Genomic DNA, 22,433 nt, shown 5'->3' with positions numbered 1-22,433 from the left:
GAGACCTAACAGAACATAACAATTTTGAATGCACAATTGTCTGTTTTGCGCCAGTCAAATGCACAATGATCATCCTATTAACATGCTATTGGCTCAAGTGGGCCAAGATGTGCAAGATGAGGGTGTCTGGATGTTCTGCCATCCTGTTGCCAGTGTTCCTATAAGTTATGACAGCCACGGTCTCTTAACAGCTGCTGTAGCTTGATCCAGGCAGCAGCTCTGGAATGATGGACAAAAGAGGGAAGTGGAGGGAGTCTGCAGAAAGGCTTCGTCCTCTTCTTACCATAGCTCCATCTTTACTGCTGAGTTGTGAGAGCTCTGCGGGAATGTTAAAAAATGAAATGTGTGTATATGAGATATGCAGGGCTGTTTTTAGGATTCAAAAAGATAAGGGGCATGAGCCCCAAGGCATTTGTTTTGTACTGTACCAAAAAATATTAATGCCATTTAGTATATCTATAAAAACAATAAAACAAATTGTATGATGCAACAGACTTGTCATGAGACCTGTCAACTTAGCACCCTTCACACCATAGTTATGCCCCCACTTGCTAATGGTGTTCTCTTAGTGCCTCCTCCTTAGTACCTCAATTAAATAATAATGCCCCTTAATACCCCCTGAAATGAAGCCCCCTCAGTACCCCAAGCAGTAATAATGCCTCTTAGCACCCCCCCCCCACACACACACACACTTGGTATTTTAGCCCTCTTAGTCTCTCCACTCAGTATCATTGTCCCTTATAATGTCCTTCAGTGCCTCACATAGCAATAATGCCCCCTTTTGCACCCACTTAGTACTGATACCCTCCTTACTTGCCCCACATTGTAATAATGACCCCTAAGTGCCGCCACTGAGTATTGTTGCCTCCTTTGTTCCCCCACCTAATAAGGCTCCTGTCACATCAGGCAGGGATAGAGTGCAGCCCTAAACTTGACCACACCCTTTGTCCCTGCCTACTTGCATGGGTCCCCAACCATGAGGACGGTCCCTACCTAACTACGTGCACGGACTGTCGGAGTCAAAATAATAAAATACAATACTGTAGATGTCGGGAACAGCTGGAGGCACACAAAACTAACAGAAACAAAACCAAACATACACACACAGAAATCGTAGTCACACAGGCTGGTTCAGAAACAGATAGAAAGCAAGGTACATGTGCAATCCTTGAACAGCAGTTTGAGGGTGCATACTGCTGTGCAAGATGTGTGCGAGTTGTTCCTTTGGAATTCTAGATCCTGGATCTAGCGGAGCAACTGGCAAAACTGAGAAGTATTGACAACTTGGAGAGGAGTCTCCTGCTCCCTGAGCAAGTACTCTCGGGGGTAGGGGGGGGGGTGGAGGATAGTGGGATGGAGGTGCAAGACAGTCAGGCAGCTAGCTGGGTTACAGTTAGAAAACAGGGTAGAGGGAAAAGTGTCAGGGAATGCTAGTCCTGATCTGGCACACCCCAACAAGTTTGCCCGGTTGGCAGATGAGGGGGATGCCATTTCAAAGCAAGATACTGCCTCTGACTGCCAGGGGGTGTCTGCTCCCGTAAGGAAAGAAGGAGGAGTGCAGGGCAGGCCAGACAGGCACTGGTAGTGGGGGACTCTATTATTAGGGGGACAGACAGGGCGATCTGTCACAAAGACCGGGATCGCCGAACAGTGTGTTGTCTTCCTGGCCCTAAAGTTTGGCACATTGCGGATCGGGTTGACAGGTTGCTGGGTGGGGCTGGAGAGTACCCAGCAGTCATGGTACATATTGGCACCAATGACAAAGTAAGAGGTAGGTGGATTGTCCTTAAAAATGATTTCAGGGACTTAGGCTGCAAGCTTAAGGCAGGAACCTCCAAGGTAATATTTTCTGAAATATTACCTGTACCACAAGCCACACCAGAGAGGCAGCTAGAGATTAGGGAGGTAAACAACTGTCTCAGAAGCTGGTGTAGGAAGGAGGGGTTTGGGTTCATGGAGAACTGGACCGACTTTTTTGTCGGATACTGGCTCTACCGTAGGGACGGGCTGAACCTCAATGGGGAGGGTGCAGCTGTGCTTGGGGAGAAGAGGGATAGAAGGGTGGAGAAGTGTTTAAACTAGGGAATGGGGCGGAGGGAACCTACAACATAGAGGGGGAAGATAGTGTAGATAGAGAGGGGGGACTTATTAATGTACCTGGGGGTGGAGCAGAGGAAGGGGTTAGAATAGTTAATAGGGATAGGCTTCATAGGAAAAAGAAGCATACACCATTGAATTGCATGTTGACTAATGCCAGAGGTCTGACCAATAAAACTGACGAACTGGAGTTGATAATGTCTGAGAAGAATTATGACATAGTGGGTATAACAGAGATTTGGTTGGATGATACCTGTGACTGGGCGGTCAACATACAGGGTTATAGTCTATTCAGGAAGGATCGGACAAAACGGAAAGGGGGAGGAGTCTGTCTTTATGTAAAGTCCAGTCTGAAGGCCGCACTTCAGGAGGATATACGGGAGGGAAACGATAATGTGAAGTCATTTTGGGTAGAATTACATGGAGATAAAAATAAAAAAAATTCTGATAGGGGTTTGCTGTAAGCCACCAAATATAATGGAAGAGGCAGAAGATCAATTACTGAGGCAAATAAACAAGGCAGCAAATCAGAATGATGTGATAATAATTGGGGACTTTAACTATCCTGATATAAACTGGGAGACTGAGTCCTGTGAATCTCATAAAGGAAACAGGTTTCTGACTATAACTAAAGACAATTATCTGTCCCAAATGGTGCAGGGCCCGACCAGAGGGGGCGCCCTACTAGACTTAATATTAACCAACAGACCTGACAGAGTAACTAATGTGCAAGTAGAAGGACACCTGGGAAATAGTGATCATAATATAATACATTATAACTTGTTCTGCAATAAGGTAATTTATCGAGGGGCCACAAAAATGCTAAACTTTAGGAAGACAAAGTTTGATCAACTCACAGAAGCCCTTAACAATATAAATTGGGATAATGTCCTCAAAAACAAGAATTCTGACACTAAATGGGAGACTTTTAAAAATATCTTAAATTCTCACTGTAAGACCTTATGGGAATAAAAGGGTCAGAAATAAAAGAAAACCAATATGAATGAATAAAAATGTTAAGGGGGCAATAAATGACAAAAATAAAGCATTTAAACTACTAAAACAGGACGGCAGTGAAGAAGCATTAAAAAGATATAGAGAAAAATGTGAAATGTGTAAAAAAGAGATAAAAGCCACAAAAATAGAGACAGAAAGACTCATTGCCAAAGAGAAAAACTAACCACAAAATGTTCTTTAACTATATACATAGTGAAAAGGTCAAAAATGAAAGTGTAGGCCCTTTAAAAAAATGATGAGGAGGAAATTATAAACGGGGATCAGGAAAAGGCAAATATATTAAACAAATTCTTCTCCATTGTATTCACCGAGGAAAATGAAATGCCAGGTGAAATACAGCGAGATAAGGTAAACTCCCCTTTACAGGTCACCTGTCTAACCCAGGAAGAAGTACAGTGCCACCTACAAAAAAATCAAAATAGACAAATCGCCAGGTCCAGATGGCATTCACCCCCGTGTTCTAAAGCAATTAAGTAATGTAATAGACAGACCCCTATTTTTAATATTCAGGGACTCTTTAATGACAGGGAAGGTTCCCCAGGACTGAAGCATGGCAAATGTGGTGCCAATATTTAAAAAGGGGTCAATAGGTGACCCTGGGAATTATAGATCTGTTAGTTTAACCTCTGTTGTATATACATTGTTTGAGGGTTTTCTGAGAGATGCTATTTTGGAGTATCTTGATACAAATAAATGTATGACTCCATATCAGCATGGCTTTATGAGGGATCGGTCCTGTCAATGTTTTGCTATACATATGTTTATTCCCTTTGTGTATATTGGAACTAAGCCAAAAAAGGGAGGGGAAAAAAAAGCAAATTGGACATAATGTCACACCAAACTACTCCAAAAATGGGCTGGACAAAATTATTGTCACCCTTTCAAAATTGTGGAAAAATAAGATTGTTTCAAGCATGTGATGCTCCTTTAAACTCACCTGGGGCAAGTAACAGGTGTGGGAAATATAAAATTTACACTTGAAAGCAGATAAAAAGGAGAGAAGTTCACTTAGTCTTTGCATTGTGTGTCTGTGTGTGCCACACTAAGCATGGACAACAGAAAGAGGAGAAGAGAACTGTCTGAGGACTTGAGAACCAAAATTGTGGAAAAATATCAACAATCTCAAGGTTACAAGTCCATCTCCAGAGATCTAGATTTGCCTTTGTCCACAGAGCGCGACATTATCAAGAAGTTTGCAACCCATGGCACTGCAGCTTATCTCCCTGGGCATGTACGGAAGAGAAAAATTGATAAAAGGTGTCAACGCAGAATAGACTGGATGGTGGATAAACAGCCCCAAACAAGTTCCAAAGATATTCAAGCTGTCCTGCAGGCTCAGGGAGCATCAGTGTCAGCGCATACTATCCGTAGACATTTAAATGAAATGAAACGCTATGGCAGGAGGCCCAGGAGGACCCCACTGCTGACACAGAGACATTTAGAAAGCAAGACTACATTTTGCCAAAATGGTGTGCAACCAAATATTAAATTAAGGGTGCCAATAATTTTGTCCAGCCCATTTTTGGAGTTTGGTGTGACATCATGTCCAATTTGCTTTTTTCCTCCCTTTTTTGGTTTAGTTCCAATACACACAAAGGGAATAAACATGTGTATAGCAAAACATGTGTTATTGCAATCCTTTTCTGTGAGAAATACTTCATTTTCTTGAAATATTTCAGGGGTGCCAACATTTACGGCCATGACTGTAAATGGGAGAACACTTGGGACGACTGACATGGAAAAGGACTTGGGAGTCTTAGTTAACAGTAAATTTAGCTGTAGTGACCAGTGTCGGGCAGCTGCTGCCAAGGCAAATAAAATCATGGTTTGCATCAATAGGGGCATAGATGCCCACGACAAGGAAATAATTCTACCGCTGTACAAATCACTAGTCAGACCACACATGGAATACTGTGTACAGTACTGGGCACCAGTGTACAAGAAAGATATAGGGCAGCTGGAGAGGGTTCAAAGACAGGCAACCAGAGTAATACAGGGAATGGGAGGACTACAGTACCCAGAAAGATTATCAGAATTAGGGTTATTTAGTTTAGAAAAAAGAAGGCTTAGAGGAGACCTAATAACTATGTATAAATATATCAGGGGACAGTACAGAGATCTCTCCCATGATCTATTTATACCCAGGACTGTATCTATAACAAGGGGGCATCCTCTACGTCTAGAGGAAAGAAGGTTTCTACACCAGCACAGACAGGGGTTCTTTACTGTAAGAGCAGTGAGACTGTGGAATTCTCTCCCGGAGGAGGTGGTCATGGTGAACTCCATAAAAGAGTTCAAAAGGGGCTGGATACATTTTTGGAGACTAATAACATCGCTGGTTATGTATACTGGATTTATAGGGACAGAACGTTGATCCAGGGATTTATTCTGATTGCCATATTTGGAGTCGGGAAGGAATTTTTACCTCTAGTATGAGGGTTTTTTGCCTTCCTCTGGATCAACTCAGTAGGGACTCATTAGGGATGTAGGTTGAACTTGATGGACTCTGGTCTTTTTTTAACCTCATGAACTATGTTACTATGTTACCGATACACAGATGCAGAAGAGAGGTCACTAAGCAGAGCCGAGATCAATAGCCAAAAATTCAGAGAACAATAATGCTGGTTACTGGAAACAAGTTTCTTTCACTGGCAACTAAAAACAGAGTGAGGCTGGGTTCACAACATGTTTTTGCAACAGAGTTCGAGTATCAGGTTTTTGATTTAAAAAAAAGGATTCCTCAAAACCTGACTAAACTGTATAAAAACATGTGTACAAATTTTTATCCATATACGGTTTGAAAAATGATGTCCGGTTGCATCCGTTTTTTAAGAAAAAAACGTATATGTTTTTAACTTTTCATTCCATTATGAATAAACTTTCACTTGTTTGATTGAAATTCCAAGAAAAAAACTGTGCAAAGTCAAAAACCATATGGGGAAAACCAGATGGAACCGTACGCACATACGGGTCTGTTTGGTTCCCATTGACTCCCATGTTAAAAAACGTATACGTTTCAATACGGTTTTTCACCCAGACCAAAAACAGTGGTAGGCTACGGTTTTGGGCACAAGAAAAAAACTGACAAAACCATACAGAAGGCAAAACATCTTTTGGCATATGGTTTTCAATGGAGAGTCAATGCATACGGTTTTCAAATTGAAAACGTAGACGGGAACTGTATTGCAAAAACGTGGTGTGAACCAGGCCTGAGCTGGACTTAAAGGGGTACTCCGGTGTTTTTAAATGAACTGGTGGCAGAAAGTTAAACAGATTTGTAAATTACTTCCATAAAAAAAATCTTAATCCTTGCAGTACTTTTAAGGGGCTGTATGCTACAGAGGAAATTTTTACTTTTTGAATTTCTTTTTTGTGTTGTCCACAGTGCTCTCTGCTGACACCTCTGTCCGTGTCAGGAACTGTCCAGAGCAGCATAGGTTTGCTATGGGGATTTTCTCCTGTTCTGGACAGTTCCTGATACGAGCATCAGGTGTCAGCAGAGAGCACTGTGGACAAGACAAAAAAGAAATTCAAAAAGTATAGAATTTCCTCTGTAGCATACAGCTGTTAAAAAGTATTGAAAGGACTAAGATTTTTTTATAGAAGTAATTTATAAATCTGTTTAACTTTCTGGCACCAGTTTATTTAAAAAAAAGTTTTCCACTGGAGTACCCCTTTAAGTAGCAAGCCCACAGGTGCAGGCTCAGCCGGGTAACTGCTCACAGCCCGGATTGGTTAAGGTGTAGCCAAGTAACTAGGCCAAGCCAAAGCTTGGAAAAGGTTAACCCTTCAAGTTCTTACAGCTCCCATTGCTAATATTGCCCCCATGTTGTTCTCCTCCTGGTAATAACCTATGGATAATATGTGAGGTGTAGGATTCTCCTGGGGGTGCTCCTCACTTGAACAAACTTCAACCAGAGATGTAGAGGGCACTCACCCGGTCCTAGAGCGCTATATCCCGGGATCCACGATTGCGAGTCCCGCAGGAAGGAGCAACGGCTTGAACCTTGAACCTCCACCATATTTCACTGTAGGTACTGTGTTATTTTCTTTGTAGGCCTCATTCCATTTTTGGTAAACAGTAGAATGATGTGCTCTACCAAAAAGCTCTATCTTGGTCTCATCTGTCCACAAGAGGTTTTCCCAAAAGGATTTTGGCTTACTTAAGTTCATTTTGGCAAAATGTAATCTTGCTTTTTTATGTCTCTGTGTCAGCAGTGGGGTCCTCCTGGGTCTTCTGCTATAGCGTTTCATTTCATTTAAATGTTGACAGATAGTTCGTGCTGGGTTGCAAACTGTCACAGCAAGCGCTCCAGTCATCGCCTCCGGACCGGAGCGCCTGCTGCCTCAGTCCTCAGCCCCGGGGTCCCGGCGTCTCTCGGTCAATCGCGCTGACCGGGAGCGCGGGTTCCTCAGCTTCAGAAACGCGGCTGGTGTGGCGGCTGGTCCCCGCTCACGCGCTGCATCCCTGCCCGGCTCACCTGGTTCTCGGCGCGCTGCTCCCTGCGCTCCTGCATCCCGGCGCGTGCGGCCCCGCTCTCTAGGGTGCACGCGCGCCGGCTTCAGTAAATTTCAAGGGCCAGTGCACCGGTAATTGGTGCGCTGGTTCCTCACCTCCTACTGTGTCCTCCTTATATAAACTACCTCCCCTTCCTGCCTTGCTGGATCTTTGTGCCTTGTGCCTCTGAGAAAGCGTTCCTTACTGTGTTATTGCCTTGCCAGTTGCCGAACCCGTTGCTACCGTATACTCGCCTGTGAACCCTTGCCGCCTGCCCTGACCTCTGCTACGTCTGACTACGCTCTTGCCTACTCCCTGTGTACCACGCTATATCAGCTGCCAGAGAGGTTGTGTTGTTACTGGGGGATGCGACCTGGTAGTTACCACCGCAGCAAATCCATCCCGCTTTGCGGCGGGCTCTGGTGAAGACCAATAACTGCTTAGAACTGGTCCTCCAGTACAACCCGCCTCATCGCCTCTCTGGTCCAGAGGATCCACAACCTGTCCTGCAGGTTTGTGACAGTAAGATCCGGCCATGGATCCCGCTGATGTTCCCCTGCCAAGTCTAGTTGACCTCACCACCATTGTGGCCCAGCAGGGTCAACAGCTGGCCCAGTTGACTACTATGTTGCAGCAGCTCCTGCCTTCTCAGCAATAGCCAGCTCCTCCGTCTGCAACTGCTGCATCACCTCCGCCTGCAGTTGCCACTGGTTCCAGAATCCGTTTGTTCCTACCAGACAAATACGACGGAGATCCTAAGTTGTGTCGAGGGTTCCTGTCTCAGTACTCTCTTCACCTCGAGCTACTGTCTGACCAGTTTCCGTCTGAGCGAGCCAAGGTAGCCTTCATCCTCAGTCTGCTCTCCGGGAGGGCCCTGGCCTGGGCTACACCGCTGTGGGACTGCGCTGATCCAGCCACCGCATCTGTCCAGAGTTTTTGTCAGGAGTTTCGTAATGTTTTCGAGGAACCTGCCCGGGTCACCTCTGCAGAGACTGCTTTGCTGAACTTGTCCCAAGGAAGTTCCACCGTGGGTGACTATGCCATCCAGTTCCGCATCCTTGCCTCGGAGCTGAACTGGAACAATGAAGCTCTTTGTGAAACTTTTAAGAAGGGACTTAACTGTGACATTAAGGACGTCCTTGCTGCACGTGACCTGCCTACTACCCTGAGTGACCTCATCTTGCTGGCCACAAGGATCGATAAACGTTTCTCCGAAAGACAAGAGGAACTCCATCTTGAGAAGGAAAAAGCTTGTCCTAAACGCTGCCCTCGTCTGGCTCCTGCGTTCCAGCGTCCACCTCTACCTGTCTATGGGTCTTCCGCTGTGGAGGCCATGCAGGTGGACCGGTCTCGCCTGACCCCGCAAGAATGGAGCCGCCGTAGAGACGAGAACCTGTGTTTGTACTGTGCTAGTACCTAGCACTTCCTTAAGGACTGTCCTCCACATTCGGGAAACGCTCGCACCTAGTGAATGTGGGAGAGGCATTACTAGGTGTGGATTCTTCCTCTCCACATCTCATTATATCCGTGCAGTTGTTCCTTTCGTCCAAGTCCTTCTTCTCTGCTGCAGCCTTCCTGGACTCCACGCCTCCTTGGTCGACAAGTATCAAATTCCTATTGTCCGTCTGCCCAAGCCTTTCCTCATTTCTACGGTCAACGGGGAGAGACTCTCTGCTACGGTACAATACCGTACCCAGCCCCTGCGGATGGACATTGGGATGTTCCATACAGAGACTCTGGAATTTCTTGTTCTTCCTTTTTGCTCTTCCGAACTAATGTTGGGTTTACTGTGGTTGCAACGCCATTGTCCTGTCTTGAATTGGTCCACCGGTGAGATTCTGCATTGGGGCCCTTTCTGCTCTGACCGGTGCCTCAAGCCTCCTCCTATCAAACGGGACCTGACAGTTCCTCCGCCACCAGGTCTCCCCAAGCCTTACCACCATTTTGCGGATGTCTTCTGTAAAAAGCAAGCGGAGACTCTTCCTCCTCACAGGCCTTATGATTGTCTTATTGACCTGTTACCTGGCTCTACTCCTCCTCGGGGCAGAATTTATCCTCTCTCCCCTCTGGAGACTCAGGCCATGTCTGACTATGTACGTGAGAATTTACAGAGAGGGTTTATTAGGAAGTCTTCTTCTCCTGCTGGAGCCAGTTTTTTCTTTGTGTCTAAAAAGGATGCCTCTCTCCGACCCTGCATTGATTATAGAGGACTAAATAAAATTACCATTAAAAACCGTTACCCTCTGCCTCTAATCTCTGAGCTGTTGGACCGTCTTAGAGGAGTCAAGATTTTTACCAAGTTGAATCTCCGCGGGGCCTATAATTTGATTCGTATTCGGAAGGGAGACGAGTGGAAGACCACTTTCAACACCCGGGACGGTCACTTTGAATACTTAATGATGCCTTTTGGACTATGTAACGCACCTCCAATCTTCCAGGAGTTTGTTAACGACATCTTCCGAGGCCTTCTTTACACTTGTGTAGTAGTATACCTGGATGATATCCTTATTTTTTCCCCTAATTTGGAGCAACATCGAGTCCATGTCCGACAAGTTCTCACCCATCTCGGAAGCAACCGCCTCTATGCCAAGATTGAGAAATGTCTGTTTGAGCGTTCCTCCTTGCCCTTCCTGGGGTACATCATCTCAGCCCAAGGACTTCAAATGGATCCTGCCAAACTTTCTGCGGTTCTGAACTGGCCACGCCTCTCTGGGTTTTGCCAATTACTACAGACAATGTATTCCTCATTATTCCACCCTGGTGGCTCCTCTTGTGGCTTTGACTAGTAAGGATGCTAATCCTAAAATCTGGCCTCCTCACGCTGAAGAGGCCTTCCAGTCCCTGAAAGCCGCCTTTGCTTCCGCATCTGTTCTTTCCCGGACAGATTCTTCCAAGCCATTTTATCTTGAAGTGGATGCATCCTCAGTGGGAGCTGGAGCTGTGCTAATTCAGAAGTCATCCAGAGGCAAGACCTTAACTTGTGGCTTCTTCTCTAAAACCTTTTCTTCCGCCGAGAAGAATTATACTATTGGGGACAGAGAACTGTTGGCAATTAAATTAGCCTTGGAGGAGTGGAGACATCTTCTCGAGGGTGCTTCTCACCCTGTGACCATTTTCTCGGACCATAAGAACCTAGCCTACCTCCAGTCTGCTCAGAGACTAAATCCCTGTCAAGCCCGTTGGTCCATCTTCTTCGCCCGCTTCAATTTCCAGATTTATTTCCACCCCGCTGCCAAGAACATCAGGGCAGATGCCCTTTCTCGCTCTTCTGATGTGGTGGGCGACACACCTACTCCTCAACACATTATCCCACCAGAATGTCTCATCTCGGTTGCACCTGTGGACTTGCGGCTTCTTCCCCCGGGTAAGACCTATGTTCCCCCTCGGCAGCGGTTACAAGTTCTCAAGCGGGGTCACGCTTCCCTCTTTTCTGGTCATCCTGGGGTTAAGAAGTCTCTTCAATTAATTTCCCAAAGATATTGGTGGTTTTCACTGGAGAGAGACGTCACAGAATTCGTCCAGTCCTGTGCGATCTGCGCCCGTGACAAGACTCCTTGTCAAAAACCTGCGGGTCTTCTTCTGCCGCTTCCTGTTCCAGAAACCCCTTGGTCACACATCGCCATGGACTTTATCACTGATCTTCCCTCCTCCTATGGTATGACGGTCATTTGGGTCATGGTGGACCGATTTTCGAAGATGGCTCACTTTGTGTCCCTGCCTGGTCTCAAGTCCGCGCCTCAGTTGGCCAAACAGTTTTTTCTACACATCTTCCGCCTCCACGGCCTTCCCAGTCACATCGTCTCTGATCGTGGGGTGCAATTAGTTTCCAGATTTTGGAGGGCTCTCTGTGGTCAGCTCGGAGTCAAGCTGGACTTTTCTTCCTCGTATCACCCTCAGTTCAATGGCCAAGTAGAACGTGTGAACCAGATTCTGGGAGATTATCTACGCCATTTTGTGTCCTCCCGTCAAGATGATTGGTCTGACTTACTCCCTTGGGCAGAGTTCTCTTATAATTACAAACAATCTTCCGCCACCAATAATTCTCCATTTTTTGTGGTTTATGGTCGTCATCCTCTGCCACTTCTGCCGCGGACCTCCGTCCCCCTCTTCAGTACGAGCTGTAGAGGACCTCCTTCAAGACTTCTCTTCTATTTGGCGAGAAACCCACTCAGCCCTCCTCAAGGCCTCGGCCCATATGAAGTTCCAGGCCGATAAAAGTCATAGTGCTCATCCAGAATTCTGTCCTGGTGACAAGGTGTGGCTCTTCTCGAAGTACATCAGATTTAAGGTACCAAGTTACAAGCTGGGCCCTCGTTGCTTGGGTCCCTTCAGAGTTAAGAGCCGCATTAATCCGGTGTCCTACCAGCTCTATCTTCCTCCCTCCCTCAGAATTCATAACTCTTTCCATGTCTGCCTTCTCAAACCTGCTATCTTTAATTGCTTCTCTCCTAAACTTCCTTCTCCCACCCCTGTCACTGGTACCTCAGATATTTTTTCAGTTAAAGAAATCCTAGCTACCAAGGTCGTTTGGGGGGAAAAGATTTTTTTTTGGTCGACTGGGAGGGTTGTGGTCCTGAGGAGAGGTCTTGGGAGCCTAAGAATAACATCTTGGACCGCAGTCTCATCCTCAACTTTCTTGGTGCCAAAAAGAGGGGGAGACCTAAGGGGGGGGGGGGGGGGTACTGTCACAGCGAGCACTCCAGTCATCGCCTCCAGACCGGAGCGCCCGCTGCCTCAGTCCTCAGCCCCGGGGTCCCGGCATTTCTCGGTCAGTCACGCTGACCGGGAGCGCGGGTTCCTCGGCTTCAGAGATGCGGCTGGCGAGGCGGCTGGTCCCCGCTCACGTGCCGCGTCCCTGCCCGGCTCACCTGGTTCTCGGCGCGCAGCCCTGCTCTCTAGGGCGCGCACGCGCCGGCTTCAGTAAATTTAAAGGGCCAGCGCTCCGGTAATTGGTGTGCTGGTTCCTCACCTCCTACTGTGTCCTCCTTATATAAACTACCTCCCCCTTCCTGCCTTGCCGGATCTATGTGCCTTGTGCCTCTGAGAAAGCGTTCCCTACTGTGTTATTGCCTTGCCAGTTGCCGAACCCGTTGCTACCGTATACTCGCCTGTGAACCCTTGCCGCCTGCCCTGACCTCTGCTACGTCTGACTACGCTCTTGCCTACTCCCTGTGTACCATGCTATATCAGCTGCCAGAGAGGTCGAGTTGTTACTGGGGGACATGACCTGGTAGTTACCGCCGCAGCAAATCCATCCCGCTTTGCGGCGGGCTCTGGTGAAGACCAGTAACTGCTTAGAACCGGTCCTCCAGTACAACCCGCGTCATCGCCTCTCTGGTCCAGAGGATCCACTACCCGTCCTGCCGCTTCTTGATCATGTTGCGCACTGTGGACAAAGGCAAATCTAGATTTCTGGAGATGGACTTGTAACCTTGAGATTGTTGATATTCTTCCACAATTTTGGTTATCATGTCCTCAGACAGTTCTCTTCTCCTCTTTCTGTTGTCCATGCTTAGTGTGACACACACAGACACACAATGCAAAGACTAAGTGAACTTCTCTCCTTTTTTTATCTGAGTTCAGGTGTTATTTTTTTTATATTGCCCACACCTGTTATTTGCCCCAGGTGAGTTTAAAGGAGCATCACATGCTTGAAACAATCTTATTTTTCCACAATTTCGAAAAGGCGCCAATAATTTTGTCCAGCCCATTTTTGGAGTTTGGTGTGACATTGTGGCCAATTTGCTTTTTTTCCTCCCTTTTTTGGTTTAGTTCCAATACACACAAAGGGAATAAACATGTGTATAGCAAAAATTGTGTTACTGCAATCCTTTTCTGTGAGAAATACTTCATTTTCTTGAAAAAATTTCAGGGGTGCCAACATTTACGGCCATAACTATATATATATATATATATATATATATATATATATATATATATATATATGAATAATACTCAATTAGCTCTGCTCCCACAATGAACAAAGCTCCTGTATCCCCAGGCCTGCAGTCTATAAAATTCTGGGAAGGTTCCTTCGGCAGCTGTAGTGGCATCATAGGATCATGTCGGCCTGGGCTGAAATCCTAACCAAGCTTCTTATAAGCTGCAGGCTAATGAGAGTGAGTGGAGGAGAAGGAGTCTGACAGCTCCCAGCTCCGCTGTTTTTAAGTACATCTGTGTCTGGAGAACCCATATACAATTGAAGGTGGAGGTCACCCGGATGCTCGTTGCTAGATGTCCCTAGTGTGATGTGTATATATGTGTATGTAATGTGTCTGGTATGTAAATTCATATGTGTGTAATGTGAATGTAAATGTGTAATCAAGGACGCACATAACATAGTAGCAGACCATGCGGCTGCTATGGGGCACTTGGAGAGAGGGTTCATCCCATTCCTTTTTCTATTGGAAAGAAACTGTACAGAACTCCTTTCTCCATGGAACTGCATTAATGGATGGGGTATTAACCAACGGGTAATGGAGAGCAAGGGAAAATAAACAGCAGAGGACCATCTTGATATTTGCTAGGGGCCTTACTATACTTGTGTGCAGTATGGTAGTAATATGTTTACGTAAGATATAGAAATACTCTGAATGTATTTGGTATGGTGGTATGTTGATAAGTTTAAGGTGTATATGTGTGCGCATGTATACACAGTAGGGTAGGAAACACTGAATCTATGCCTTGGGTGAAGGAATGTCTAGCTACAACTCTGGTGTGACGCTAAGACGTTACGAGTCACAGCAATCCTGTCACATATAACAAATTCAGATATGAGGAAATATACACAGGAGACAAGTGATGGAGCGAATGGGGGGCAGGGATTGTCAGCCAGATGGATGTGAGGTAAATAAAGAGAGCAGCAGATTACAGCGCAGTATATACAGTAGAGTCTTCTGTGAATGGTTGCTCTATACTGTGCAGGACAAAGGTTTCCAGGCTGCCAGTGTCCCTGGGTGAAGGTCTGGCCTCAAAAGCATTGCAGGGCATCCTTGGGAATTTTAGCTGAACCTAGAAGCAATGTGTGGGAGTCAGAGAAAAGAAGGGGAAGCTGAGTCCTTTCACTATATGGGATTTATGCCAAACACTGCACAAATGTGGATAAAGTCAGTAACCTGTTCATAGGAAAAAATCACCCAGGGACACCCAAGCTGCTCAGTCCTTTGATCGGAGGACCCCATCACTATGTTGGTGTGCCTCTCACTCACTATCACGCACGTCTACAAGAAAGTTTGTAGCCTCTCATGTCCTTCTACAAGTCTGACCCAACATTTGAATGTACTTGCCGTGGTGACTTATAGCCCTGGTTAGTGTTATGGTACTGGTTAGTGTTTCAGCAGATGGGTTTGCTCATCTTATTAGAAGCCTAGAAACAGTGTTTAAAGGGGTACTCCAGTGACCCAGCGTTCGGAACATTTTATTAAGATGTCACGTCACACCCCCTCAATGCAAGTCTATGGGAGGGGGCATGGTGGCTGACACGTCCCCTCCCATAGACTTACATTGAGGGGGCGTGACATGACCTCACAAGGGGCAACGTCATCCTCCAGGCAGTCTACAGTGTTTGTACTATATTATACTATATGTTGTATTCAGTGGGGGGGGGGGGGGGGGGGGGGGGGCTGAATGATCACAAGTCATCTGTTTGCCAAGTTTGGTTGGAGGAAAACATTCAGTTTATATCTCTTCCGACTCACATGAGACAGGTCAGCAGATAGTGAAGCCTGTTTGTTCATTGTGGGAACAGAGGCCACAATACATGGGAAGAGAGCACTGGGGAAGGGAGGCATTATTACCAAGTGAAGGGCAACATGGGGGATATCATTGTAAATGGGAGCATGGGAGCCTTATTAAGTGGGGGAACCAAGGGGCCTTATTACTAAGTGTGCACCCACAGAGTACTGATGCCCCCTAACTTTCCCCAGGGGCATTACTGCTATGTGGGGCACAAAGGAGCATTATCACTAAGAGGTGCATTAAAGGACATTATAGCTGAGGGGTGAGCACTAAGGGTGTCCTATTACTGAGTGGGGGCACTAAGAGGGCTCCAATACTAAGTTGGGGGGGCACAAAGGGAGAGAGATTGACTAAAGGAAGCAGAGCTGAGTGTGCAGGACCCATTATTTATATCTAGTGTGGGACGAGATTATGCTGTATTATTTTTAGTTTCATTTTGCTGTTATTTTATGTACTATCTGTCATAATTGATGCCCTGTGCATTCACCTATACGCATTCCCATGTGACAACAAAGTGACCATTATCAGTGCTTAGATGTCATTGTAAGCAATGTAGGCATTGAAAGTACTGCTTCTCTGTCTATAAGCAGTATTCCCTTTTGTTTATTGGTTGTCAGCTGTGGTAACAATGAAAGTATACTTATTTGATATGCCAGGTTTTTGTGGATTGTTAAAGAGGGTTATCTAGAATTAGAAACACAAAACTGATTTATTCGTATAACAGCACCACACCTTTTCAAATGTTGTATGTGGTATTGCAGCTCAGTTGCATTGAAGTGAATCGAGCCACGTTTTAATACCACACAAACCTGAGGACAGGTGTGGTGCTGTTTTTGGAAGAAATAAGTTCTATTTTTCTATGCCTGGATAACCCCTTTTCTTTTATGCATCTGAATGTGAGCAGGAATGCTATGCACATACATTTGCCCATAAGTATAGGCTGGGTTAAACCCTAGAAGGTGGGATATCTCTTGCTTAAACCCAGTCTTTCTCTCCCCTGAGGAAGCATAGAGTAGCCTGTGGAAGTGGGTGGAGCAACTTAGCTCCCCCTTCTTTAAGTAGGCCTCAGACCACTGGGTATACTTAGTGCTGATGCCCCTGTGAAGTATTGAAAATACCAAGGTCACTCTGTTCACTTCTAAAGGGATACTACAAAGAAAGAGTAATAAAGCATCCGTCTAACCACTTGGTATAAGCTGAACAGAAGACTTATTGCAAGTCTACGATCCATAGGGATTCAGGCTGGGCCAAGGCTATAGGTGTAGGTGTAGCTCCGTGTCTATAGAAGCTACACCTCTATTTACCTGCATCCTATAGATGTAGTTATGTGTTGGTCACACCCTATTGGATGGCACTTGGTCTGATGCAGTGCTCGCGAAAGGGATTCATTCCAAGTAGGTAGAAGAAAGTTTCGGGACACACTTCTCTACAATGCTTTGTTTTTTTAGTATAGATCAAAAAAGATAGACACAGCATGCCTTTTGCTGGAAAGCCTTTGTCAGCTGCAGCTGTCTATGTAATTTGATTTATACTATTAAAGATAAAGTAGTCTAAAGAAGCGCTCTTCCCACACACCCTATATTTGCTTCCATTATAATATATGAGATAAAGAAATCACAATTTTTCTTGTGTTCTTCACCTCTCATCACCTGTATCTTTATCTGTCTCACTCTCTCTTTCTCTCCACTCAGGATAAAGGCTCAGAAGTCTTCCTCTGGGTTCTCTATGCCTCCCCTATTCCTGCCTATTGCTCTGTCTGGTCATTTCACACAGTCCCCTGGGTGCCACGTTCTTTTCTACAGCAACCCTTGAAGTGACTTTTCATTATCTGGTTCTTACATCAGATCAACTTGGTTAAGCCAATGGCTAATCTCTTCTGGACGCTGTTCTTGCTTCCCATCTATACCACTGAGAAAAGCAGCAAATCTCTCAGACCAGAGATCCGTGTTGAAGGTGATCTGGTTATAGGAGGTCTCTTCCCGGTCCATGAGAAAGGGGGCCCTGGATATGAGTGTGGACGTATGAATGAGCACCGAGGTTTGCAGCGGTTGGAGGCCATGCTTTTTGCTTTAGATGCCATTAACAAGGACCCAAAAATTCTTCCAGGAGTTAAACTGGGAGCTCACATCCTGGACACCTGCTCAAAAGATACTTATGCTCTGGAGCAAGCCTTGGAGTTGGTGCGAGGATCTTTGACTCGGGGTGATGGACCTCAGTACCTTTGCCCAGATGGATCCTATGCTATCCATGGGGAGACACTCACAGCGATCAGTGGAGTAATTGGAGGGTCTTATAGTGATGTCTCTATACAGGTAACAGTATGGAAGAACATATGCGCTGACACATTCCATTAGGCAGGGGCTCAGAGAGATCTCTTCATTGTCTGCTAAACCTATAGTCAAAGTCTATCATTGAGGACCCTCATTTAATAGCCAGAGTACAGAGTAGAGTAGGGAGCAACTATCGAGGATGCCTCTGGTACATGCATAAATAAAGGGACAGGCCACTATTTCCAATAGACACCATGTAATACTTAATTTTTTTTCACAGATTATGGCTTATTATTGGGTTTGCAGCAGAACACTGGGTGGTCACCTTTCATCTGGGAAACCTTTTAACTAACATAAATGACCCATAGTTGAAAACCCCCTTTAATATGGAAAAAAATCCTTTCATTCTACTTCATACAGTTGAACTTCCAGGTTAATACTTATAAGTTCAATACAATCGTTAAAACATGACACGAGGGAGTGTAGTGGGAAGATCCCCCTGACACTGAGCTTCTACACTCATCTTTGTCAATGTCTTCATTTTTTTTTTTTTAATCTTGGGATTTATTTAAGGTCTAGAGAAAAGTCTTAAATGAAAATCCATAGAAATGCAATTTGCGGTGAAATTCACTTTCCTCATCAATGACATGATCAGCATTGAATTTGTATTTGAGAGTTTTTTAACAGACATATTTATTCATCAATGTAAACAAGGGATACATGACTTATTTACGCAGATGGAAAGAATTTGTCTTTTTGATATATATATATATATATATATATATATATATATATATATATTGTGTTCACAGACAACTAGTTTTTCATAGACTTACATAGAGCACATTAATATTATAAAGACAGAGATATAGTTTCTGCGATTTTACAGACACATTTTTATGAAATGAAATATGCAATTATTTTAAATAAAATATAAAACATGTGATTGAAGCACGGTCTTATCAATTATTTGTCATGTACCAGTAATTAGTGGACCTGTCCTAGAGGTTTGGGTGATCTGTTTATATATTTTCTAGTGTAAGCATGCCCCCTCAGCTCTCTTCACCACTTCCTAAGCAGACGGAGCAGTGCAATGATACAGGCCAAGCCCAGGCTGTCAATCACACTGAGGGGGCATGGTTACAGACAAAGAAGACGGGACTAGGTGAGTATAGCTCCCTGGCCTGGTGACTACTTTTGGGCCGGCAGGGGAGACTTTCTAACTTCACATCCTCACCATACCTGCTGGCAAAAATATTTCCCGGGGATGGTGAGGAAGAAGATTTTACCAAATATAATGCATTGCCACGCGTTATATATGGTAAAATCTATTGATAGGTTCCCTTTAATCAGAAACAACCTCTCCTTTTTTGTGGCAGTAGTACTATAGTGACAGACAGGAGTGGTAGATCCAAAACATAGATCCCACAGAGGCTTAGAGGGTATTCTATACAGGGTGCAGAGAAAGCAGCCTTGGCCTAGTACCTGAGGGGACAAAAATCTCCACTGCTGCTTAAGAAAACATTAGTATTATAAATGCCCAGTAGAACAGTAAATGGGGGCATGTTACGGATTTTGCATTATAACCCTAGAGCTTCAAGATATGTCTCTACAAATGTTCCCCACTTACATAAACATAAACAATTACAATAAACATAAAGCTGAAATCAGGTCTTCTTTTGTGGCTACGTAAGCTGTATATGAAGAGTAACCGCCCTTGCCCATGGATTGGCAATACTTAGGTTGATTTCTTTCCACTTTCTCCATAGAAAGGCACAAAATAATATTTATATGATTATATAGGCCACAGGATATGACATAACCAATCCTTATGACATCTAACCTCTTTAATGATATATCTTACCTCTATGTTATAAATCGTACCTCATATTTTCTCCATTCTCCTAGGTTGCCAACCTTTTGAGGCTTTTCCAGATCCCACAGATCAGTTATGCCTCTACAAGTGCCAAGCTGAGTGATAAGACCCGCTATGATTTTTTTGCCCGCACTGTGCCTCCTGACTTTTACCAAGCCAAGGCTATGGCAGAGATCCTACGATTTTTCAACTGGACTTATGTGTCTACTGTGGCATCTGAAGGGGATTATGGTGAAACTGGCATTGAGGCCTTTGAGCAGGAAGCAAGGGCTCGTAATATTTGCATAGCTACCTCTGAAAAGGTTGGACGCTCCATGACCAAGAAAACATTTGCCAGTGTCATCAGAGCCCTCCAGCAGAAACCTAGTGCCCGGGTGGTCGTGCTCTTCACCAAAATTGAGGATGCCCGGGAACTTTTGGCTGCTGCCCAGCAACTCAACGTTTCCTTTATGTGGGTGGCAAGTGATGGCTGGGGAGCACTGGAAAGTGTTGTATCAGGTAGTGAAGAGGTAGCTGAAGGGGCCATTACTATTGAGTTGGCATCTTACCCATTGTTTGAGTTCTCAAGATATTTCCAACTTTTACACCCCTTCAATAACACACGAAATCCATTCTTCAGAGAATTTTGGGAAAATAAGTTTCATTGTCGGCTTAATTCTTCTGACTGTACTAAGCATTCCCTGCAAGATGTGAAGTTTGAACAAGAATCCAAGATTATGTTTGTGGTGAATGCTGTTTTTGCCATGGCTCATGCACTGCACGACATGCAGCAGAACCTGTGTCCTAATGCCAGCAGTCTCTGTCCTGCTATGAACCCAATAAATGGACGTCGCTTCTACCGTGACTACATCTTGAATGTGAAATTTGATGGTGAGTTGATTATATTCTAGGAAACTGTTTTAATTCAAAGGGGTTATATGATCACAAAAATAAGTTTATACATTGCTCAAAAAAAATAAAGGGAACACTAAGATAACACATCCGAGATCTGAATGAATGAACTAATCGTATGAAATACTTTCGTCTTTACATAGTTGAATGTGCTGACAACAAAATCACACAAAAATTATCAATGGAATTCAAGTTTATCAACCCATGGAGGTCTGGATATGGAGTCACTCAAAATCAAAGTGGAAAACCACACTACAGGCTGATCCAACTTTGATGTAATGTCCTTAAAACAAGTCAAAATGAGGCTCAGTAGTGTGTGTGGCCTCCACGTGCCCGTATGACCTCCCTACAATGCCTGGGCATGCTCCTTATGAGGTGGTGGATGTCCTCCCAGAACTGGACTAAAGCATCCGACAACTCCTGGACAGTCTGTTGTGCAACGTGGTGTTGGTGGATGGAGCGAGACTTGATGTCCCAGATGTGCTTAATTTGATTCAGTTCTGGGGCATGGGTGGGCTAGTCCATAGCATCAATGCCTTCCTCTTGCAGGAACTGCTGACACACTCCAGCCATATGAGGTCTAGTATTGTCTTGCATTAGGAGGAACCCAGGACCAACCGCACCAGCATATGGTCTCACAAGGGGTCTGAGGATCTCATCTTGGTACCTAATGGTCGTCAGGCTACCTCTGGCTAGCACTTGGAGGGATGTGCGGCCCCCCTAAGAAATGCCACCCCACACCATGACTGACCCACTGCCAAACCGGTCATGCTGGAGGATGTTGCAGGCAGCAGAACGTTCTCCACAGCGTCTACAGACTCTGTCATGTCTGTCACATGTGCTCAGTGTGAACCTGCTTTCATCTGTGAAGAGCACAGGGCGCCAGTGGCAAATTTGCCAATCTTGGTGTTCTCTGGCAAGTGTCAAACATCCTGCACAGGGTTGGGCTGTAAGCACATCCCCACCCTGTGGACGTTGGGCTCTCATACCACCCTCATGGAGTCTGTTTCTGACCGTTTGAGTGGACACATGCACATTTGTGGCCTACTGGAGGTCATTTTGCAGGGCTCTGGCAGTGCTCCTCCTTCTCCTCCTTGCACAAAGGCAGAGGTAGCGGTCCTACTGCTGGGTTGTTGCCCTCCTACAGCGTCCTCCACATCTCCTGATGTACTGGCCTGTCTCCTGGTAGTGCCTCCATGCTCTGGACACTATGCTGACAATCACAGCAAACCTTCTTGCCACAGCGTGCATTGATGTGCCATCCTGGATGAGCTGCACTACCTGAGCCACTTGTGTGGGTTGTAGACTCCGTCTCATGCTACCACTAGAGTGAAAGCACCGCCAGCATTCACAAGTGACCAAAACATCAGCCAGGAAGCATAGGAACTGAGAAGTGGTCTTTGGTCAACACCGACAGAACCACTCCTTTATTGGGGGTGTCTTGCTAATTGCCAATAATTTCCACCTGCTGTCTGTTCCATTTGCACAACAGCATGTGAAATTGATTGTCAATCAGTGTTGCTTCCTGAGTGGACAGTGTGATTTCATAGAAGTGTGATTGACTTGGAGTTACATTGTGTTAAGTGTTCCCTTTATATTTTTTTTGAGCAGTGTATTTGAACCTGGCATGAAAAAAATAAAAACATACTCACCTACTTTAGTACCTTGCAGCTCCTGGTATGGCTGCATCTAGTCCACTACTCATCATGCTACTGCCCACTTCAGGACTCAATTACTGACTGAAGCGAGGGTCTACCTAAGTCAGTGACTGGTTGAGCAGGCCATAACTTCAAGACAAGTAGCAGGGTGAGCGGAGGACTAAATAACATCACACTAGGGCAAAGACTGAGGTAGGTGTTTGCAGAAAAACCTCTGAGAATATCAACCAAAATTGCATTGAAAAGTGGTCTTCTAAAAAAAAAAAAAAAAATGGGCACTATGCATAATGCATGTATTATAAGGACATGAAGCACTGAGGGGGGAATAAATAAAAACAGTTTGAGGCAAAAACAAATTTTCCCATAGCAACCAATCACAGCTCAGCCTT

General features: G+C 45.1%; 1 protein-coding gene across 2 annotated transcripts in view; it reads left to right on the top strand.

Moving 5' to 3' along the window:
• GRM2 (glutamate metabotropic receptor 2) overlaps window positions 1–22,433 on the top strand; it is a 54,922-nt gene that overhangs the window by 11,493 nt on the left and 20,996 nt on the right. For both annotated transcript variants that reach the window (XM_056525128.1, XM_056525127.1), the window contains exons 2-3: window positions 17,041–17,661; window positions 19,528–20,365. In XM_056525128.1, coding sequence (XP_056381103.1) covers window positions 17,212–17,661; window positions 19,528–20,365 — 1,288 coding nt within the window. In that variant the 5' untranslated portion in view covers window positions 17,041–17,211. The remainder of the gene's footprint in view (window positions 1–17,040; window positions 17,662–19,527; window positions 20,366–22,433) is intronic.

Source organism: Hyla sarda, chromosome 6, assembly GCF_029499605.1.
Source record: "Hyla sarda isolate aHylSar1 chromosome 6, aHylSar1.hap1, whole genome shotgun sequence".
In the NCBI taxonomy this organism is placed as follows: Eukaryota; Metazoa; Chordata; class Amphibia; order Anura; family Hylidae; genus Hyla; species Hyla sarda.
This window is presented reverse-complemented; position numbering and strand designations above follow the sequence as displayed.